The sequence below is a fragment of the Hypanus sabinus genome, chromosome 21 (genome assembly GCF_030144855.1).
Source record: "Hypanus sabinus isolate sHypSab1 chromosome 21, sHypSab1.hap1, whole genome shotgun sequence".
Taxonomy (NCBI): domain Eukaryota; kingdom Metazoa; phylum Chordata; class Chondrichthyes; order Myliobatiformes; family Dasyatidae; genus Hypanus; species Hypanus sabinus.
The window spans coordinates 38,082,967-38,107,345 of record NC_082726.1 but is presented as its reverse complement, the minus strand read 5'-3'; the positions used below and the strand labels follow the sequence as shown (position 1 = coordinate 38,107,345).

General features: G+C 41.6%; 2 protein-coding genes across 2 annotated transcripts in view; one reads left to right on the top strand and one right to left on the bottom strand.

Annotated features, from left to right (window-relative positions):
- The window catches only part of LOC132378844 (AP2-associated protein kinase 1-like), a 101,085-nt gene extending 77,382 nt beyond the window's left edge, over nt 1–23,703 (bottom strand). Inside the window, exon 1 of the mRNA XM_059946099.1 lies at nt 23,334–23,703. Coding sequence (XP_059802082.1) covers nt 23,334–23,490 — 157 coding nt within the window. The 5' untranslated portion in view covers nt 23,491–23,703. The remainder of the gene's footprint in view (nt 1–23,333) is intronic.
- LOC132378976 (progestin and adipoQ receptor family member 3-like) overlaps nt 1–24,379 on the top strand; it is a 157,587-nt gene that overhangs the window by 119,656 nt on the left and 13,552 nt on the right. The window lies entirely within an intron of this gene.

The window sequence follows — 24,379 nt, the reverse complement described above, 5'->3', positions numbered from 1 at the left end:
TAACCAGAAACATTAACAGATTTGTAATCTTCACAGCTTTAGGTTTTGGAATAGTCACTTGGGGTATCTGAGGTGGAGGAGTATTTGGGGCTTATTTAATAAATTTTTATTAAGGAATAAAATTAAAGAAATTTCATTTAAAATTATACATAGATATTATCCAACCAATGTTTATTTGGCAAGGTTTAATTCTTGCAAATTATTAAAAAGCATGTCATTAGTAAGTTCAAGAGTACTTAGTCAGAATATACAGTTTGAAAATTGGCAAAAATACAGGAGGAATGAGCATGATTAGCAAATAAGATTAAAGTCCATATTGTCTGATGCTTCGTGGAAGACTTACAGTTAAAATAATTCAACTTCATATTTTATTCACATTTTATTTAACTTTGTGAGTTTTCAAAGTTAAAGCAGTTATGCGTTTTGGGTTGGTGTAGAAGGAAAAATTTGATTCACCTTTGACTTGACTAAGGACCTACAAACTTATGGGAGAAAATGATAACCATTACTGAGAGCACAGAGGAAAATGCAAAGGATTTTATGTAAGTTGAAAATTAGGTGGAGAAAGTTCAGGAAGGTTAAAATATGCTTTAACTATGATTAAGGTTTTTGTGAAACTTGTCAAGAAGTTGAGCAATATTGCAGAAATATCCAATTTAGTATTAATTAGGATGTGGGATTTGAAGAATAATACTGGTTGCACAGCTGCTCAGCAAACCAAAACAAACAGGAAAAGTCATTGTAGTAGCCAAGAACAGAAGCAGTAAGATTGTTTTACAGAAACAAATAAAAGCATTTTGATTTTCCTTTTATCCAAGTTGGAAAGATCTGGTTTTATCAACAATTTTGAAAGTATTCTATCAAGAATGAAAATATTTAAGAAAATATATACAGTTTAAAAAGCTATAAATAGGATTAAAAAACAATAACAGTTTACTGTTCAATATGAGTGTCATCCCATTCTACTGAAAGAAAAGTAGGTTCCAAACTGAAAACTTTCATGAACTTTAAGACAATTTTTGCCAAGTATCTTTGTTCAACCTAAAATGAATCCATTACTGATTTCCAGCGCAGCCACCTTTAAATTTGTAACTGGGTCATGGATACTTGTACTTAGTTTACTGTCTTTAATTGGGAGAGTAATTAAAAGATTATATTTTCAACATGCTTTGTGAAACCAGGCTACTTTTTACACTAATAATTAATGTAGAAACAAATCTTGATTAACTAGCTTTTGAAAGAGAACACAGACTACAGATTAAGGTCAAAATGTAATACTAACATACAGAAGTATGATTCTCTTTGTAGGGAGAGACACATTCAATGGCTAAAAGGTCATAAAAACAAGACAAAACACAACAAGATGAGCTTTATAAAAGTAAACGATAAACTTCTGAATTTATACTGTATCATCCTAAAATTTTAATATGTATCAAACAATTGCCATCTTACTGGTTTGTAAAATAGCTAAATCTGTGCTAGAGGGGTACCCTACTCACTGTCATCTATAGGCTGTAATAACTTTAGTCTTCAATATTTCAAGTCTTACTTCGCATAAATACCTTGCCAAATCCCTAGAAAAATTATGACTCTATCAAAAAAGAGTATTTTATTACTTTAATAAATTTGCACCATTTAGATTCTATGATTACAATGATTATATTAAACTATTAGAAAAAATAATTATGCTCATAATATTATTGGAAATTAGATTGCTTTTCCATGAATTTGGAAAATTGAGAATGTTCACTTAGACTACTTTGTGCAAGTTCCACTTTAGCTTTAATTACAAGATGAGCAGCTCTCTTACAATATTTCTCAGGGCTGGTCAGAGGTTTTTCTGTTGCTGGGAGATATTGGTGGTTAGATAATTGGTTTGCTGCTTGGGCTTGATGAATAGAGCAATTAACCGAATCTGGAAAGACTTTTGAGTAATGTGCTTGGAGACTAAATACCTATTTTTCTCCCTTGTGCTTGAAGTATACATGCAAGAATATAAGAGGCTTGAAGAGGCTATTGAACCTGTTACGCCATTTAATAAGATTATGGTTTACCTTCTATCTCAATGTCATTTCCCATAAGAAAATATTTGTTCTAAAATTAAGGACACCACAGTACAAATTAATGTTCATCTAGACAATAGAACCCAAATGGCTCAGCACAATATAATGCTATGATCTAATCATTTATTTAAATAAATTTTCTTCAGATCACCTACCAAGCACTGTGTTCTTTCCTGTCTTTTGAGAAGCAGCTAACTATATAGTTTAGCTTAATACATATATTATTAATGGCAACGATACAAGTTACACTCCACTCATCCCATTTACATTCACAACACCATGGAACAGTACAGCATAGGAACAGGCCCTTCAGCCCACAATGTTGTGTCAAACTAATTAGTAATCATACAACTAATCTCCTCTGCCTACACAATACTAATATCCTTCCATTTCCTGTACATTCACGTGCTTATCTAAGAGCCATTTGAATGGTATACCTGTTGTTGAGGGAGATGGCCATATGTGTATTCTGTACTGGCTGTTTAACCCCTTTCACCCTTAATCAGCAGCCAATCAGGGATCGTGAGTGAGCGAAGGAGTGGCTTACTGAGATTGATGAGTGTGAATTAAGAAGCAATGCTTTGCAAGAGTTTCAGCATTTGAACAGTGGCTAGAGATCAGGATTCATTAGCGAATAGAAATAAGTCAAGGGGCAAGCAGAGTGGCCTTTGAAGTGGACAGTGTTAGAATGGGGATTTTATGCTTTAGTTCTTCAAGGCTTCAGTGAGGAGAGGCTCGAGTGAGAGAAGATGTAAAGCTGTAGGTAATTTTTTCCCCAGTTTATTTATTGTTTTCTTCTTTATAATTGCACAAATAGAGCAGTATGTATACTAGGCAGGATAGCAGAATGCTCCTCTTGTGGGGTTTGGGAATGTAGGGAGACCTCCAGTGTCCCTGATGACTTTGTCTGCAAGAAGAGTTCCAGTTACAGCCACTACCATTCCGCATTAAGGATTTGGAACTGGACCCGGAACTCTGGATCATTCAGGAGGTTGAGCATGTGATAAACGGGACATAGAGAGAGGCAGCTACACCCACTGGAGGGCGACAACCTTGTCGTTATTTGGAGACTTGCATGCCTCAATGACCCAGAGAGCTATGCTGGCTGGAGTCAGGGCTTTATGCTTCATCTCTTGGTAGGGTCACCTATGCCAAATAGATCAAAGGGTAGAGGCCAGACTAAAGAGTGATCCACTGATCCTCCAGGGTCATGGGTTCAGCTCAGGGCTAACGACCCTGACTGGTCAAACAAAACTATTAGACCACAAAACCATAAGATACAAGAGCAAAAGTAGGCCATTGAGTCTGCACCGTTATTCAATCATGAGCTGATCCAATTCTTCCAGCCATCCCCACTCCCCTGCCTTCTCCCAATACCCTTGATGCCCTGGCTAATCAAGAACCTATCTATCTCTGCCTTAAATGCACCTAATGACTTGGCCTCCACAGCCACTAGTGGCAACAAATTCCACAGATTTACCAACCTCTGACTAAAGTAATTTCTCCATTATCTCTGTCTAAATGGATGTCCTTCAATCCTGAAGTTGTGCCCTCTTGTCCTAAACTCCCCTACCATGGGAAATAACTTTGCCAAATCTAATCTGTTCAGACCTTTTACCATTCGGAATGTTTCTATGAGATTCCCCCCCCCCCCCCCCCATTCTCATGAACTCCAGGAAATACAGCAATGGAAATAGCAATGAAGAATCCTTCTACATCTGTGTGCAACAGTATTCCTGTGCAGCGTCAACCCACGGAAGGCTGCTGGACCAGACAATAGTCCTGGCAGACTGCTTAGAGGATGTGCAGACCAGCTAGCACATGTTCTCACTGACATCTTCAATATCTCCCTGAGCAGCGCCATCATTCCAACGTGCTTCAAGGCCGCCACCATCGTCCCCATGCCGAAGAAGTCTTCAGTGTCCTGCCTCATTGACTACGGCCCCGTTGTAACCACATCCATCATCATGAAGTGTTTCGAGAGGCTCATTATGAGGCTCATCAAGACCCTGCTGACCCCCTCACTGGATCCACTGCAGTTCACATACCGTCCCACCCATTCAATAGACAACGCCATTGCCATCACCCTCCACCTGGACAAAAAAGACATGTATGTTTGATTGTTGTTCATAGACTTCCATTCAGCATTCAACACAATCATCCCTCAGAAACTGATTGGAAAGCTGAGCTTACTGGGCCTGAATATCTCCCTCTGCAACTGAATCCTAGACTTCCTGACTGGGAGACCTCAGTCAGTCCAGATCAGAAGCAGCATCTACAGCACCATCACACTGAGCATGGGGGCCCCCCAGGGCTGTGTGCTCAGTCCACTGCTGTTCACTCTGCTGACCCACGACTGTGCTGCAACACACAGCTTGAACCACATCATCAAGTTTGCCGATGACACAACCGTGGTGGGTCTCATCAGCAAGAATGACGAGTTAGCATACAGAGAGGAGGTGCAGCGGCTAACAGACTGATGCAGAGCCAACAACCTGTCTCTGAATGTGAACAAAATAGGAGATGGTTGTTGACTTCAGGAGAGCAGGGAGCGACCACTCTCCGCTGAACATCGATGGCTCCTCAGTAGAGATAGTAAAGATCACCAAATTTCTTGGTGTTCACCTGACGGAGAATCTCACCTGGTCCCTCAACACCAGCTCCATAGCAAAGAAAACCCAGCAGTGCCTCTACTTTCTGTGAAGGCTGAGGAAAGGCCATCTCCCAACCCCCATCCTCATCACATTCTAGAGATTGTATTGAGAGCATCCTGAGCAGCCGAATCATTGCCTGGTTCGGAAATTGCATCATCTCGGATCGCAAGACCCTGCAGCAGAAAGTGAGGTCAGCTGAGAAGATCATTGGGATCTCTCTTCTCGCCATTACAGACATTTACACCACACGCTGCATCCGCAAAGCAAACAGCATTATGAAGGATCCCACACACCCCTCATAAAACTCTTCTCCCTCCTGCCATCTGGGAAAAGGCATCAAAGCATTCGGGCTCTCACGACCAGACTATGTACAGTTTCTTCCCCCAAGCCATCAGACTCCTCATTACTGTAACAGCAGTTATGGTCGATAATTACAATGACAATATAAATTGACTTGACTTCCTGCCAGAACTTGCATGATTGACAGTAAATGGAGAGGAAACTACTGACATGATGAAGGAAGCCTTGAATACTGCAAGAGAGAAAGAACCTCCATTGCTGCCCTCAACACCAGTGGCATAACAGGCAAATGAAGAAAGAAATTACACAGAAGGTGCAGGATAAGGGAAACTGGGTGACAGTAAAGAGAGTGAAAGGGATTTAACAGCCAGTGCAGGGAACCCCTGTGGCCATCCCTCTCATTAACAGGTATACCAGTTTGGATAATGACCTAGCAGAAAGTCACAGTGGTCAGGTTCCTGGCACTGAGTCTGGCTCTGTGACTCAGAAGTGAAGAGGGGGAAGAAGGGGCAAGCTGTGGTGATAGGGGATTCCTTGGTTAGAAGAACAGAAAGGAGGTTCTGTGGACGAGAATGAGATTCTCAGATGGTATGTTGCCTCCTAGGTGCCAGGACCCAGGATATCTTGGATTGAGTCCTCAGCATTCCTATGCAGGAGGGTGATCAGCCAGAGGTCATGATCCATATAAGTACCAAAGACATAGACAGAAAGAGGGATGAGGTCCTGCAAAGTGAGTTCAGGAAGTTAAGTGCTAAGTTAGGAGGGGGACTAATATCACAGTGGAAAGGTTTACTTAGTATTGTACAGGAAGGGGTTGGGGGGTAGTGTTTAAAACTAGTGGATGAGAACTGGAGTGCCAGAACAGAAGAACAGATAGTAGGGTGGTCATGGAGACAGATGTTATTAAGACCTCAGACAATGTCAGCAAACAAAGGATTGAGCAGGTTCTGCATTGCCTATATTTCAATGCAAGTAGTATTGTAGGAAAGGCAGATGAGCTCAGGGCATGAATCAACACATGGGATTATGATATCATAGCTATTTGGCTGTTGGAGGGTAGGACAGGGAGCCCAATATTCTGGGTTTCCATTGTTCTAGACGTGATAGAGAGGGAGAGATTAAAGGGGAAAGGGTGGCATTACTAGTCAGGGTAAAAGTCAAGGCAGTGCTCAGTCAGGTCAGACTGGAGAACTCGTGTAGTGAGGCTTTATGGAAGGAACTGAGGAATAAGAAAGGTATGACAATGTTAATGGGGCTATATTATAGACCACCCAACAGTCCACAGGATTTAGAGGGACAAATTTGTAGAGATCACAGACTGTTATAGGAAACATAAGGCTTATAAAGGAGGCAATCTTAACTTTCCACATATTGACAGGGACTCCTGAACAATAAAAGGATGAGATGGAATAGAGTTTGTCAAATGCGTTCAGGAAAATTTCCTTAATCAGTACACAGAAGTTCCAATAAGAGACTGTGCAATACTTGATCTCCTATTGGAGAAATAGAGCAGATGACAGAACTTTACTTAGGGAAACATTTTTGATCCAGTGATCATTATGCCATTAGTTTCAAAGTAAATATGCAAAAAGATATGTCTGGTCCACAGGTTTGTGTTCCTTTGTCTTACCCTTCCGGAAATTCACAAACAACTCTTTCGTCTTACTGACGTTGAGTGCCAGGTTGTTGCTGCGGCACCACTCCACCAGTTGGCATATCTCGCTCCTGTACACCCTCTCACCACCACCTGAGATTCTACCAACAGTGGTTGTATCGTCAGCAAATTTATAGACGGCATTTGAGCTATGCCTAGCTACAGAGTCATGGGAACCTTGATTTTCAGAACCTTGGTTTCAAGAGATATTGAGGGCATGGTTAAGAAAAAAAAAGAGGTGCATAGCAGGTATAGGCAGGTAGGAACAAACGAGATACTTGAGAAATATAAGAAATGCAAGAGAACACTTAAGAAAGAAATCAGGAAGGCTAAAAAAATGATGTTGTGCTAGTAGACAAGGTGAAGAAGAATCCTAAGGGATTCTACATGTATGTTAAGATCAAAAGGAATACAAGGGACAAAAGTGGTCCCCTGGAAAATAAGAATGGTAATCTTGCATGGAGTGAAAGAGATGGGAGAGATCTCAAATGGATTATTTTAATTCCGGATTTATTTGGGAGATAGAGTCCATCAAAGTGAGGCAAAGCAGCAGCAAGGTCATGGACCCTATACAGATTACAGAGCAGGAGATGTTTGCTGTCTTGAGGTAAATCAAGGTGGAAATATCCTCAAAATGTTGGTGGAGCACAGCAGGCCAGGCAGCATCTATAGGGAGAAGCGCTGTCAACATATTGGCCAAGACCTTTCATCAGGACTAACTGAAAGAAAAGATAGTAAGAGATTTGAAAATAAGAGGGGGAGGGGAAAATGCGAAAAGACAGGCGAAGACTGGAGGGGGTGGGGCGAAGCTGACAGCCAGAAAGGTGATTGGCAAAAGGGATAGAGCTAGAGAAGGGAAAGGATCATGGGACTGGAGGCCTAGGGAGAAAGGAAGGAGGAGATGAGCACCAGAGGGAGATGGAGAACAGACAGAGTGATGGGCAGAGAGAGAAAGAAAAAAAAGGGGAGGGGGAAAAACAAAAAAAAAACTAAATATATCAGGAATGGGGTAAGAAGGGGAGGAGGGGTATTAACGGAAGTTAGAGAAGTCAATGTTCATGCCATCAGGTTGGAGAAACAACACCTTATATACCAGCTGGGTAGCCGCCAACCTGATGGCATGAACATTGACTTCTCTAACTTCCGTTAATGCCCCTCCTCCCCTTCTTACCCCATCCCTGATATATTGAGTTTTTTTTTCCTTTCTCTGTCTGCCCATCACTCTGCCTGTTCTCCAGTTCAACAAAGCTCCCCAATTCCTCAAGCTCTTCTACAGGAGCCCCACTGAGAGCATATTGACTGGCTATATCACTACCTGCTACAGGAACTGCACCAACTGGTACAGGAACTGGTACGGACAACCCAGCACATCTGTGGATGTGAACTTCCTTCCATTGAGGACATTCATAGCAGCATTATCCGGAAGATCATCATGGACACCAGTCACCCCAATCATAAACTGTATCAGCTGCTTCCTTCTGGCAAACAGTACCGTAGGCTATGGGACAGCTTCTTTCTACAAGCCATTAGACTTTTAAATTCACGTCTTGGATACATATATGGAATTATGATGTACTGGCCATTACGGAGACTTGGCTGGCACCAGGACAGGAATGGATTCTCAATATTCCTGGATTTCAGTGCTTTAAAAAGGATAGGGGTGGGGGAAAGGGGAAGAGGGGTGGCATTACTGGTCAGGGATACTATTACAGCTGCAGAAAGGGTGGGTAATGTAGCAGGATCCTCTTTTGAGTCAGTATGGGTGGAAGTCAGGAACAGGAAGGGAGCAGTTACTCTACTGGGGGTATTCTATAGGCCCCCTGGTAGCAGCAGAGATACCGAGGAGCAGATTGGGAGGCAGATTTTGGAAAGGTGCAAAAATAACAGGGTTATTATCATGGGTGACTTTAACTTACTTAATATTGATTGGCACTTGATTAGTTCCAAGGGCTTAGATGGGGCAGAGTTTGTTAAATGTGTCCAGGATGGATTCCTGTCACAGTATGTTGACAGGCCGACCAGGGGGAATGCCATACTAGATCTAGTATTAGGTAACAAACCGGGTCAGGTCACAGATCTGTCAGTGGGTGAGCATCTGGGGGACAGTGATCACCGCTCCCTGACCTTTAGCATTATCATGGAAAAGGACAGAATCAGAGAGGACAGGAAAATTTTTAATTGGGGAAGGGCAAATTATGAGGCTATAAGGCTAGAACTTGCAGGTGTGAATTGGGATGATGTTTTTGCAGGGAAATGTACTATGGACATGTGGTCGATGCTTAGGGATATCTTGCAGGATGTTAGGGATAAATTTGTCCCGGTGAGGAAGATAAAGAATGGTAGGGTGAAGGAACCATGGGTGACAAGTGAAGTGGAAAATCTAGTCAGGTGGAAGAAGGCAGCATACACGAGGTTTAGGAAGCAAGGATCAGATGGGTCTATTGAGGAATATAGGGTAGCAAGAAAAGAGCTTAAGAAGGGGCTGAGAAGAGCAAGAAGGGGGCATGAGAAGGCCTTGGCGAGTAGGGTAAAGGAATACCCCAAGGCATTCTTCAATTATGTGAAGAACAAAAGGATGACAGGAGTGAAGGTAGGACCGATTAGAGATAAAAGTGGAAAGATGTGCCTGGAGGCTGTGGAAGTGAGCGAGGTCCTCAATGAATACTTCTCTTCGGTATTCACCAATGAAAGGGAACTTCATGACGGTGAGGACAATATGAGTGAGGTTGATGTTGATATTAAGGGAGAGGAGGTGTTGGAGGTGTTAAAATATACTAGGACGGATAAGTTCCCGGGGCCTGATGGAATATTCCCCAGGCTGCTCCACGAGGTGAGGGAAGAGATTGCTGAGCCTCTAGCTAGGATGTTTATGTCCTTGTTTTCCACAGGAATGGTACCGGAGGATTGGAGGGAGATGAATGTTGTCCCCTTGTTCAAAAAAGGTAGTAGGGATAGTCCAGGTAATTATAGACCAATAAGCCTTACGTCTGTGGTGGGAAAGCTGTTGGAAAAGATTCTTAGAGATAGGATTTATGGGCATTTAGAGAATCATGGTCTGATCAGGGACAGTCAGCATGGCTTTGTGAAGGGCAGATCGTGTCTAACAAGCCTGATAGAGTTCTTTGAAGAGGTGACCAGGCATATAGATGAGGGTAGTGCAGTGGATGTGATCTACATGGATTTTAGTAAGGCATTTGACAAGGTTCCACATGGTAGGCTTATTCAGAAAGTCAGAAGGCATGGGATCCAGGGAAGTTTGGCCAGGTGGATTCAGAATTGGCTTGCCTGCAGAAAGAAGAGGGTTGTGGTGGAGGGAGTACATTCAGATTGGAGGGTTGTGACTAGTGGTGTCCCACAAGGATCTGATCTGGGACCTCTACTTTTCGTGATTTTTATTAACGACCTGGATTTGGGGGTAGAAAGGTGGGTTGGCAAGTTTGCAGACGACACAAAGGTTGGTGGTGTTGTAGATAGTGTAGAGGACTGTCAAAGATTGCAGAGAGACATTGATAGGATGCAGAAGTGGGCTGAGCAGTTCCAGATGGAGTTCAACCCGGAGAAGTGAGAGGTGGTACACTTTGGAAGGACAAACTCCAAGGCAGAGTACAAAGTAAATGGCAGGATACTTGGTAGTGTGGAGGAGCAGAGGGATCTGGGGGTACATGTCCACAGATCCCTGAAACTTGCCTCACAGGTAGATAGGGTAGTTAAGAAAGCTTATCGGGTGTTAGCTTTCATAAGTCAAGGGATAGAGTTTAAGAGACGCAACGTAATGATGCAGCTCTATAAAACTCTAGTTAGGCCACACTTGGAGTACTGTGTCCAGTTCTGGTCGCCTCACTAAAGGAAGGATGTGGAAGCATTGGAAAGGGTACAGAGCCTCTTCCCCAGGGCACCACTGCTCAGTACAAGAGGACATGGCTGTAAGTTAAGGGGAGGGAAGTTCAAGGTGGATAGTAGAGGAAGGTTTTTCACTCAAAGAGTGGTTGGTGCGTGGAATGCACTGCCTGAGTCAGTGGTGGAGGCAGACACACTAGTGAAGTTTAAGAGACTACTACTAAAGTATATGGAGGAATTTAAGGTGGGTTTTTTTTTGTGAGGCAGGGTTTGAGGGTCGGCACAACATTGTGGGCCAAAGGGCCTGTAATGTGCTGTACTATTCTATGTTCTATGTCTGTACATTGCAACAGGGTCATAACACAAAGATTTTTATTCCCTCCTGTTGTGGGATGGATGCAAGATTTAAATAAATTCTAAATTCTAAAATTCTCCTGTAAAATGCCTCGATGCAATTAGGAGCTCATTGTTCCCTCAATAATTGCAAGCAGTCCAGGCCTTGAGGGTGCAAAACAGCCCCAAACATGCACTTTGCACCATGCTTCACTGTTGGAATGAGGCTTTAGAGTTAGCGTGTAGTGCTCTTTTTCCTCCAAACATAGTGGTGTGAATTTCTACCAAAAAAATTCAACTTTTGTCTCATCTGTCCACAGAACAGTATCCCATAAGCATTGTGGAACATCCAGGTGGTCTTTTGCAAATTTGAGATGTGCAGCAATTTTTTTTGGGAGAGCATTGGTTTCCTCTGTGAGGTTTTTACATGAACACCTTTCTTGCTCAGTGTTTTTCTTATATGGACACATGAACAGAGATTTTAGCACGTTCGAGAGATTTCTGCAGGTCTTTTGCTGTTATCCCTGGGTTCTTTTTCACCTCCTTCAGCATTGCATGTTGTACTCTTGGTGTGGCCTTTGCAGTATGCCCACTCTTCGGGAGAGCAGCAACAGTACTGAGTTTCCTCCATCTTTAGACTGATAAACACTCAGATCTTTAGAAATGCTTTTGTAGCCTCTTCCAGCTTCATGTATCCCTACAATTCTTCTTCTAAGGTCCTTCGAAAGTTGTTTGATCAAGGCATGGTGCATATAAACTTTCTTGTACTCCTTCCTCCATGAATTCAAGTTTCCATAATACCAATTGGATACAATGTGATTGATGGATTAGGGAATATAACGTATTTCATGGTTATAATGTATTATGGATTGCGAAGCAAAGAACCACTCAGGTTACATTGGAAACAGACAAGCAAAAAAGTAGTCAGGGAAAAAAAATTTGGGAGGAGGGGTGAACACAGCCTTCCAACAGCAATCAGATACCATTGTATCTTTTAAAAAAAAGCACAGGGTGCTAATCTCACTAGGAGACGACCAGTGGAAATTAATAACCAATGGCTTTAATTGACACTACAAAACATCAGCCTTAAGTACTTTAGCCTGCAGTAGCAAAATAATCTTCTGGTTACTAGAAGCAATTATTTTTTTAAAGTCTTGGCAGTAAAATAAGTTTGTTATTGGAAATCTGAAATTCTCCAATCCCCCAATATGAATTCCGTAAACAATTATGTCAATGTAATCTTCTATACACTAGTTTTCTTACAAATCTAACTATCATGTTACAGCACAATTCTCTACAATGCTTTCCCATTGTTGCTAAAGCAAGCTTTTTAGGTCAAATGAATTATTTACCTCAGAAAGGAAATAAGGTTTTGTTTTGTAATCCTACAGCATTCCAAACAAAATTATTTTATTCAAAATTTCAAACTTTATTTTTCCAATTCTCAGTTTTTCCAAGCAGTACAATCTGAGACTGTTGTATGGCTTCACATTAAACAAAGTTTTAAAATCAATTTTGGCCAGTTCAAAGTGTAAGTCTGAGCTCAAGTTATTGTACAAGACAAATGCAGGAGGTGCAACATCGATGCTTTCCCCTGTCCCTTCCTATGATCCAGGAATGCAAACACTTTCATAGTGAGTTAGTGATCTACTAGCACTTCTTCCATTCTTATGTACTGGATTGGCTGTTCACAATGTAGCCTCCTTAATTCTTGGGGGACCAAATAAAGAATGGGTAATCACTTTGCAGAGCATCTCTGCTTAGTGTGATCCCAAATTTCTGGTTGCTTAACCCTTTAGTTTCCCATCCCACCTTCTTTCTGACCTTTCTGTTTATGGCCTCCTTAACTGTTACAAGGACCAACTCAAAATCAAGGAACAACAGATGGGCACAATGCAACCTGTAAGACTTTTGATAATTTCAGCTAACTCATTCGCTTTCTGTTTGCACGAGAAGTGGAGATTTTTTGCCTGTCACCTTTTTTTTTGAGGGAATATCACAGACAAAAGCTTAACCATCTTGTATTTCACTTTGTGAGAAAAATTCTTGTTGTTCCACCCATCACCTTCTCCTACTACCTAAACTTCCTCCTATTTCTCAGATCTGATGAAGGGTTCTGGACCTGAAATATTTGCTGCTGATCTTTCTACAGATGCTTCCGAGCTTTTAAAGCAAGTTCTGATTTTTTTCCTTCTTCAAAGAGTGTCTGGCCCCTCAATTGTGCTGCATGATTGTATTTTTTTAATTAAAGGATTTAATTTTGGGGATCAGTGAAGCAACTGCTGAACAAATAGGCAGAGGCAAGGTCAGAATCAGCTGTGGTTTTATTCATAATTAGTACATGAACACTCACAAACTTGAATTGAATTACGGTTTATTGTCATTTAGAAACCTCTGCCTTAAATATACATAAAGACTCAGCCTCCACAGCTGCTTGTAGCAAGGAATTCCACAGATTCACAAGTCTCTGGCTAAAGAAATTCCTCATCTCAGTTCTGAAAGGAGGCCCCTCTATTCTGAGGCTGTCCCGTCTGTTCTTAAGACTCTCCCACCATAGGGAACATCCTCTCCACATCCACTCTATCAAGGCCTTTCACCATTCAATAACTTTCAATGAGTCACCCCTCATTATTCTAAATTTGAGTGAATACAAGTCCAAAGCCATCAAACGCTCTTCAAATGACATGCCATTCAATCCTGGAATCAATTTTGTGAACCTCCTTTGAACTCTCTCTGCAGTTTCAGCATAACCTTTTTAAGATAAGGGGCCCAATACTGCTCACAATACTCCAAGTGAGGCCTCACCAGTGCTTTTTATATTCTAGTCCTCTTGAAATGAATGCTAACATCACATTTGGCTTCCTCACCACAGACTCAACCTGCAAATTAACCTTTAGAGAATCCTGCACAAGGAGCTGCCCCTCCACCTATCTTCAAATCATTTGCAAATTTAGCAATAAAACCATCAATTGCATCATCCAAATTTCCCATCACATGCATTCTAATTCTGACATATAACATAAAAATAATCAGTGCCAACACAAACCCCTGTAGAACACCACTGTGGCAGCCACAACCAGAAACAGCTCCCTTTGTTCCCACACTTTATCCCCTGCCAATCAGCCATTGTTTTTTCCATGCTAGAATCTTTCCTGTAATACCACAGGCTCATAGCTTGTTCAGCAGCCTCAAGTGTGGTACCTTGTCAAAGGCCTTCTGAAAATCCAAGTATACAACATCAACCAATTCTCCTTTGTCTGTCCAGCTTGTTGGTTCTTCAAAGAATTCCAACAGATTTGACAAGCAGGATTTTCCCTTGAGGAAACCAAGCAGACTATGGCCTATTTTATCATGTGCCTTCAAGTACCCCAAGACCTCATCCTTAATAATTAACTCCAACTTTTTCCCAACTAGAGATCAGACTAACTGGCCTATAGTTTCCCCTCTTCTGCCTCTCTCCCTTCTTAAAGAGTGCAGTGACATTTGCAATTTTCCAGTCCTCCACAACCATTACAGAAAGTAGTGATATTGAAAGATCATTACTAATGCCTCCAAAATCTCATCAGCCACCTCTTTCAGAATTTTGCAGTGCACATCATCTTGTCTAGGTGACTTATCCACCTTCAGACCTTTCAGTTTCTCAGGAATCTTCCTTCTAGTTTTGGTAACAACACACTTCATGACCCCTAACACATGGAACTTCCACCATTCTGCTAGTGTCTTCCACAGTGAAGACTGTTGCAAAATAGCTACTCAGTTCGTCCACCATTACTACCACTTCACCATCATTTTCCAGCTATCTCATCTCTCTTTTACACTTTATGTAGTTGAAGAAACTTTAGGTATCCTTCTTAATATTATTGATGAGCTTACTTTCATATTCCATCTTTACCTTCTCAATTACCTTTTCAGTTGCCTTCTGCTGATTTTTAAGTTTCCCAATTCTCTAACTTCCCACTAATTTTTGCTCTATTATATGTCCTCTCTTTGGCATTTATGTTGGCTTTGACTTCTCTTGTTAGCCACTGTTGTGTCATCTTGCCTTTAGAATATTTCCTCCTCTTTGGGATGTATACATCCTGTGACTTCTGAATTGCTTCCTAAAATTCCAGCCATTGGTGCTCTGCTGTCATCCCTGCTGGTGTTCTTTTCTAATTAATTCTGACCAATTCCTCTCGTGCCTCCGTAATTCCATTTAACCCATTGTAAAACTGATACATCTAAATTTAGTTATTCGTTCTCAAATTTCAAGGTGAATTCGATCATACTATGATCACATTCCCCAAGGATTTTTTTTTATATATCTTAAGCTCTCTAATCAATTCTGGTTCTTACAAAACACCCCATCCAGAATAGCTGATCCCATAGTGGGTTCATCCACAAGATGTTCTAAAAAGCCACCTCGCAGGCATTTTAGAATTTCTCCTTCTTGGAATCCATCACCAATCTGATTTTCCCAATCTACCTGCATATTGAAATCCCCCATGACTATTGTAACATTGCTCTTTTGGCATGCACTTACTATCTCCTGTCATATCCTTACAACTGTTTGGGGGTCTGTATACAACTCCCATCAAGGTCTTTTTACTCTTGCAGTTCCTCAGCTCTATCCACAACGATTCAATAGCTTCTGACCTTAAATCACCTCTTTCTAATGATCTGATTTCATATTTTTAACCAGAGCAGCACCATCCCCTCTTGCCTGTCCTTTCGATATAGTGTGTATCCTTGGACATTAAGGTCTCAGCTATAATCTTCTTTCAGCCATGATTCAGTGATTTATCAAACAGTACATGCCAATCTGCAACTGTACAAGTTCATCTACCTTAGTTCATATACAGCACACATTCAAATACAGCATTTTTAGTTCAGTATCCACCTTTTACATTGCTACTCATCCTGTTGACTGCAACTTTGCCCTATCAACAGCCTCTCCTCACTACACATGGCCTGTTTGTAAACTAGCTACCTCACCTCCTCATCTTCAGCACTATCATCCACCTTTCCTACAATAATTCTAGCAATGAAATATACACAACTCAGGATACTAGTCGCACCATGCTCAACTTTTTGATTCGTAACTTTGTCTGAGATCTTACCAACATCTGCCTCCACAACCTCTCCACTAACTGTTCTGGCACTCTGGTTCCATCCTCCAGCAACTCTAGTTTAACTCCCCCCCCGCCCATGCAGCACTAGAAAATCTTCCTGCTAGGCTATTAGTTCCCCTCAAGTTCAGGTGCAAACTGTTCCCGTTGTACTGGTCTCACTTTTCCTGGAAGAGAGCCCAATGATCCAAAAATCTTATACCCTCCCTCCTACACCAACTCCTTAGCTACATACTAAACTGTATAATCTTCCTAATACTGGCCAAACTAGCATGTGGCATGGGGAGCAATCCTGAGATCACAACTCTGAAGGTCCTATCCTTTAACTTAGCACCTAACTCCTGGAACTCCCTATGCAGAACTTTGTCACTAGTCCTACTCATGTCATTGGTACCTACGTCGACAACGACTTCTGGCTGTTCACCCTTCCACTTAAAAATGCTGATGACTTGATCCAATATATCCCAGACCCTGGCACCCGGGAGGCAACATACCATCTGGAAATCATGTTCTTGCCCACAGAACCTCCAGTCCATTCCTCTAACTACAAATCTCCTACAACACTTGGTCCTTTTCTCCCCCCCCCCCCCCCCACCCACAAGTCAGAGCTGGACTCAGTGCCAGAAACCCGACCACTGTGACTTTCCTGTTAGGTCATTTCTCCCCCCACCCCCCCAATGGTATCTTAAATGATATACCCATTGTTGAGGGGGATAGCCACAGGGGTATTCTGCATTGGCTCCTTAACTTCTTTCCCCTTCCTAACCATCCCCCAGTTTCCTGCATCCTGCACCTTGGGTGTAACTACGTCTTTATATGTCCTATCTATCACCCCCTCTGCCTCATGAATGATCTAGATTCCATCCAGTTCCAGCTCCAACTCCTTAACACGGTGTTAAAAACTGCAGCTGGATGCACTTATCGCAGTTGTAGCCATTAGGGATGCTGGAGGTCTCCCTGCCTTCCCACATCCCACAAGAGGAGCATTCTACTATCCTGCCTGGCATCTCTACTGTCTTAACTGAGCAGATATACTCAGTTTATTTTACGCGGGCCTAATTGATAAGCTGATTGATAAGTTTGTGGCCCAAGGTAGAAGGAGTCAATTTCAGAAAACCTAGCACATTTGTTTTTCAACATAGTCCCCTCCTACATATACACACTTACTCCAGCAGTCGTGGAGCATACAGATCCCTTCTTTGTAGAAGTCGGCATCTTGGACCTCCAGAAGTGGTCCACAGGAGGAGTGATTGATAAGTTTGTGGCCTATGAGCTGAGTTATACACTCTCTTTACATACATGTGCAGTTCAACTCTTGAGTGATTATGCAGAAAGTTTGAAGTCAATAACTCATCTCCTTCTACCTTAGGCCACAAACTTATCAGTCACCTCTCATAAAGGGAAGAGAAAATAAACTCAACTTCAAGGGTTTATTTTCTTTTGATTTCTCTGACCGAAGCCTCTCTTTACTGAAGCCTTGAGATCATCACTCTGACTCTATCCTACTTTAAAGAAGATGTCCTCCTACTTTAAAAAATGGGGTTTCCCTCCCTATTTTGATGCTGCCCTTACCTGCATCTTCTATTTCCCATATATCCGTGCTCACCCTATCTTTCGGCCACCATAATAGTGATAGAGTCCCTCTCGTCCTTACCTACCACCCCATCAGACTCTTCATATATCCTCTGCAACTTCCACCATCTCCACCTAAACATATCTTTACCTCCACCACCCCCTACCCTGCTTTCCACAGGGACCTCTCCTTCTGCAATTCCCTTGTTCATTCATTCCTCCTTGCTAATCTCCCTCCAGGCACTTATCCTTTAAGTTCTACACCTGCCCATACACTTTCTCCCTCACCTCCATTCAGGGCCCCAAACAATCCTTCCAGGTGAGGCAACATTTCACCTGAGATTTTGTAGGGTTGACCATTGTGTCTGGTACTCCCAATGCAGTCTTCTGGACATTGGTGAGTCCCGTCATAAATTGAGAGACAGGTTCATCAAGCACCTCCACACTAACAGCCACAAACAGGAAGTCTTGGGAGCCAACATTTTAATTCCCATTCCCGCTCTAATGTGTTGAACCTCCTCTTGTGCCTCACCCTGCTTTTTTATTCAGGCACCTTCACCCTGCCTTCTAAGTCGTGAAGAAAGGTCTCAACCTGGAATGTTAACAGTTTATTCCTTTTCATAGATGCTGCATGACGAACTGAGTTCCTTCTGCATTTTGTGTGTTGATTTGAACTTTTGCTCAGCATTTACAGCAATTCCACACAACACTGTGGGCCTTCACTCATATACAAACTGGATATTCAAAAGCATTAGAAAACCTTGACAGATAGCCAAGCTCAAGTTTGATGTCAATATCAGATGAATGCATCAGGAGGAATTTTGTAACTGGGACTACATCACAATCACATGATAATCACTGAGGGCTCATGAACCAAACACAACCTCGCCATTCAGCTCTTTCAGCCTCAGCTAAGCACATCCAGACCAGTTTAAATTATAGGCAGTAGGCCTATATTAGTAGGCCATTTATTGAGTTTTACAGTATAGACCACTACAGGGTGCAATTATGGTTTCGTTGGTAGCAATCTCAACTAACTTTAGGTTTATCCAATTCTGGAAACCAATTTAACATTTCATATATTCTTCTAATGCAGTACTTAACATTTAAATAACAGACAAGCATTTGAATTGTCGAGGCATGTACAGTGATGGAACAAGTACTAGTAAATGGGATTAATACCCATAAAATTTCAAAACTCCAGCGCTTTTATGACTGTCGATCCAGATATTCAGAACAATTAGATACAATGCCTAGTAATACCCAGAAACCCTTTTAGTTCACTATTTTCACATGTTGCACAGTAGTATAAGTTTCCCAGTAAACCCAGTGAGTTTAGAAGAAAGCTGAAACACAAAAGTATTCTGGATCCCATCTCTGAATGCGAACCTCACTCACACTTTCAACCCTTAACTCGTATTCCAGATTAATGAGTCAATCAGATGCCAAACAATTAAGATCTTCAAAAAACAGATACCAGATTATCAGTTTTATTGTAGACAGAAACTTGATCATCAGCATGGACGTGGTGGGCTTAAGGGCCTAGTTCTGTGCTGTATGGCTCAATGAGTTTTTGTATGACTCAATGAGTACCATCAGACATTATACAAGACCCTGTCTGCACACAGTGGTACGGATTGTTTCATACCTATCTTAAAATTTAAAAAAGGAATTATAACCAAAGTACTAGTCAATCAACATCACCAAAGCTGATTATCTATCCCACTTTTGATTAAGGGATTTTGCATTACTTGTTGACTACACTTCAGTAAGTACTTAAATGACCACAAAGTTCTTTGGGCTATCCAGAGATTATGAAGGACAAAATAAGTATAAGCACACCAACAATCATTCGCAGTTCTCTACCACATAAAATTCAAAATTTTACCAGAAAGTAAGGAATTAATACAAATGGAGAAGCATATCAAAGGTTAAAGTGGAGTTGCCAGATTTAATGTGACTTGATAGAGTAGGCTTCACATCCAATTTTACTGTCTGTAAGTACCATTAGATGGAGGTGGAAAAGCAATCAAATCAGTCAGTTTTTACAATACAACTTCGAATGTCATGAAGTCTGCATTACACATGGGAGAAAACAGAATTTCTGTATGTTCAGTTGACTTTCTGGGTACGAGATGCCATAGAAACTGCAAGGTACGTTCTCAGTGTGCTGGTTATTATAGCTACCCAACACCATTTGGGTAATGGAAATTCTTCTTTAAAGAATTCACAAATTCTCTACCCATAAATTGAAAATATAGAATAAAATTGACTCTTACAAAGTGTGGGACAAGTAAATAAATAACATTTAATTTCCAATTTGCATTTCTTAACACATGCGAGATAATGTAGTTTTGTATTTTGTAAAATTGTGATACAAACTTTCTTCTACCACCCCCCACCTAATTCCATATCCCTCAATTATCTTGAATACCAATAAGAGATCAATCTCAGACTTAGCCTATGAGCATGAATTGCTTTGTGAGATTAAGAATTCCAGAGATTCATCTACTTTTGCATAAAAAAAGTTCCTCTTTATGTCAGACCTAAATATATCACCTATGCTTATCCCAAGGCAATGCCCCCTGACTCTGGACTCTCTAACCAAGAGAAGACTGTTCAGCAAACACTATCCTACACATTCAGAGACTTGTACTTTCATGACAGCACATCAGTCTCCTGAATTCCAGAGAAAGCGTGTCTATTCCACCTAATATTTCCTCACAGAAAAGTCCCTCCCATCACAGAGCAATCAAGAATATCTTTATGACACTCACTATAATAGTATTTCTATTTGTTCCCACAATTTGAGCTTCAGTGGTAAAGCACTTACTGTCCATCCTCTATTTCCTCCTGTGAGTATTGATAGCTAAATGCCTTGTTATGCTAATTCATGGGGCATTTTTTTAGTCAACCACATAGCTTTGGTCCAGAGTCACCCAGACAGGGCAAGAATGAGAGGTTTATCACCGTTAAGGTCAATAGTCAATCTAATGGATTTTTATAACACTCCAGTATTGGGCGGGGGGGGGGGGGGGGTGCAAAGAGGGATCATCATTATTGACCTTCATTAACTTCACATGTCACTTAGCTGCTACTGACAGGAGAAGGGACAAAGACAGGTTATGGGTGCCTAAAACCAGTCGCTTTGGGCAGATGGGGTTGCCGTGGTTGGAAGGAAAACACTGATCTCAAACTTCTACTGCCTTGTGGTGATTCCCACTCACAGAGAAGGCTCTGGGAGTAAGCCCCAAGGAAAAATCTGGAGCTGGAATCCCTAAGGCTGTCCTGCACTGGGCTTAAAGCTGACTGGCAACTCCTGCGATGCCACTGGTAGCAAACTGTATCAGTCTTTGCCATTCCTTTGGATTCATCAGATGTGTGAAAAGGGGGAGCCTGCAACATGCTCTCCATATACCACACCACCCTGGCTTGCGTATCATGTGGACAGCTGGGACAACATCCATGGTTGACCCCGACCAATGGAGGGCCTCATTACTGAGTCTAATGTAATGATTTCTAAGTGAATTTCAATAATATAATGCCATGTTGCAGCTTGAACTCGAGTCTTTGGGGACTGTTAGTCAGGTTACAGCATCATATTCCTGAGAAAAGGGATTCAAAACTGAGTATTCCAAATATAAATTCAAAGATTTATTTTGATCAAGAAAAAATTAAGTTAAAGTGCATTATAATACACATTGTAATTTTACATTGTTTACGAAGTTAATTTCAAAACTTGTTCCGCTAAAGTTGCTCTTCCATTTTATAATTATTATAAGCACACCGTTTCCCTATAAACTAATCTAGAGAGGGAGTAACTGAAGTAGAAATCTTTCAGAAATCTAGTTTACTGTTCCTAATAATGAAACAGAACATTCTTTCTTGCCTGACACCAACTGGATCAATTATTTGGGACCTTCATCAAACCGGGAAAGCTCCAAGATAATTCACTGACCTCACCTATCTACCTCCAATATAGTAATCTTGACTGCCTGACAGGAAGCGATGAAACAAAATTTCACAGCTGCAACAAACTAATGTTTAAATCCAAAACAATTGTTATCTCTATCAGGCAATGGGCCAAATATGCAAGGACAATTGCTGAGTAAGGCAAGGGAACTGAGCAGTCAGCCTACTATTGACAAGAAAGATTGTTGACATTATTACACTCAATCATCCTGAAGAAACCATTTTTAAAATGGTCTTAAAAAGTGCCCAAAAGATAAAAGGGCCTTTTAAAAACAGCAATGTCAAGTAAATGCAACTTTGAGCAGAGGTCTGAAAATAATATTTCAATGTTGGAACATGAGATTGAGCTGATCAAATACACTGAAACATTCATTAACAGTTAAGACACCATTAGCTTATATTGCCATGGCTAGTGAATGCGTATGTTTTAGTTTATTTACTAAAATCAACATTTTCATACTTGTGAAATTACACATCTATAATAAGTTTGTAATGATTCAAATAATAAAATACAAAATGGTGAAAATTGCACTGAATTTAACCAAGAAGTCACAGAATACTGAATGCTTTCTTTGAAGTTGTATAGTAGGGAAAAGATGTTAAAAGTAAGATGCCATTTGTTCTCTCAGTTGGATGCAAAAGATCCACGGCATTGTTTCTGAAAGCAGGGAAAATGTAATCTGTGTCATGGCCAATATTTTTTCCACTCAACCATAATTGCTAAAAGGATTAGCTGGATACCATCACAATCTAGTTAATTGCAACTTGCTCTGATGCACTTTCAGTAATGTAACATTACTTCAAAATATTAGTATTTATTTGTCTGTAAAGAACTGGACTACCAAAAGTGGCATATATCAATGCAAATCTCTTTGTATCAACACAAAATATGTTGGGGAAAAAACTCAACACAGACATCATCCAAGAGAAAGTTTGCATTTCACATCTGTGACCCTGTGTCACAGTTTACAAAGTTCTGATGATTTTGCCACTGGACCTTCTCTTTGCTCAGATGCTGCCTAAAGTGTGAGATTTTCCAGCATTCTCTGTTTTTGTTCCAGATTTCCAGCATCTGCAGTTTTATTTTAATTTTCTTTTTGCCATAATTGAATTCGGCAAAACATGTGCTCGCAGATACCATTTTCTTTGTTGTTACCTTGTTGTGGCAACTACACAAAAGAAAAATCACACTCAGTAGAGAGCAGTGGGCAAGCAAAATACAAAAATGCACTGAACTACCGGAAACCACGAAATGAAGTACGTACAGTATAATGAAAGATCACTTCAGGGATCTAAAACTGAAAAAGGTAACATTTTATGTACACATCTTTAGATAATTCGCAGTACTGAAGAGACGACACGGTCTAGCGCATTGTGTAGGTTTAACTAACCTCGCCCTATCAACAAATCCACCTTTCTCCTTCTAACTAACTCTCAACTGCTGGTTATGGAAGTTTCAGAGTCTAATGAAGTTTTTTTTCGGAATTTGATGGATTACATTACCATAGCCAGATTTGCTAAACACCTTTTCTGTCTCCATCCTCTCAAAAGACCTCAACCCGGTCACCCGTTCACCTTGTATTTTTATTTATTTATTTATTTATATAAATAGCACGTCTTGTCTCTACAATCATCAGTTTCGGTAAATCAAGAAGACGGAAGGCAGCAGGGCATGGGCTTTAAACTGTGGCACCGGGTCGGTGTTGACAGTAATTGCCCCCACCGTGTTGACGCCCGACGACCCCCGGATCGTGAGCGTCGGTCGGGTTCCGACGCGCGCGACCGCCTCGCGCCGCCCGGGTAACGGCGGCCGGCTTCCCGCCCGCCCCGTGTCTCTTACCTTCCGCTATCAGCTCTTCCACCGTGACCTGGTAGCGGCCCACCGTGCACACCTTCCCCTGGAAGGACGACCACCCGCCGGCGTTTCCGGACTGGCTCCCAGCTCCTGCCGCCACCGCGGCCGCGCCCTCCCTCCGGGCATCAAAAAACTTCTTCATCGCGCCGCGAGGTAGATGGCAATATATGCTGCGTCCGCCACCACCCCCGTTCTCCGAGCCGCCTTCCTCTTCCCCCTCACTTCAGCGCCACCTTGCCCCACCGCATAATGACTAAGATGACGGAAGACTGGGCAAGCGCTCGGCTCAGGTTGGCACCAGCCGGCAGTGCATCCCTGACAGACTGAGGCGGTGAGGGGAACCTGCAGCCGGAGCCGCCCCTCCCGGAAGCGGAAGTGTTTATTCAAACCCAACACACACATACACACTTCGCTTATTCACAATCACCGATTAAATTATTTCCAATGTTGACAGCGTACCATCGACCCCGGGATAAATGATAAGAAACTTTTTTTTTAACCGGAACATAGTCAATGAGAGTAATTTCAAAGGAGGGGGGTAAGAAGAACAGGTGATAGCTTTCAGGTAAGGAAGAGTTTAAACCAAGGTGACTTTGCTATGTGATAAGTGTCCCAGATGAGTTGTTGTCAGCCAAATGGTGCTGAGTATATAATAGAGGGCACTGATATTGTAAATCTGAAATCAAAATATAAAATGCAGAAATACTTAAGGAGCGGTAACTATTTCCAGTTGAGGAGTCTTCATTAGAACTGGGAAAGGGAGAAAGTAAGTTAGTGTTAAGTTGCTGAGATAGTGGGGGTGAATTGGATAGGGCAAAGGAAATATGCGTGATTGGGTGAAGCTTCTTACTAAAGATCTAAAATGTTAACTGTTTTATTTTAATTCACGGATACTTCTTCACATGCTGAGAGCTTCCAACGTTTTCTGTTTTTATTCTGCCCAGTCAGATGCAAAAAAAAACGTTTTTTTTGCCAGGCAGGCAAGTTCCTCTTAACCTCCAGTGCTGCTTTGCTCACCTAACAATAGTTAA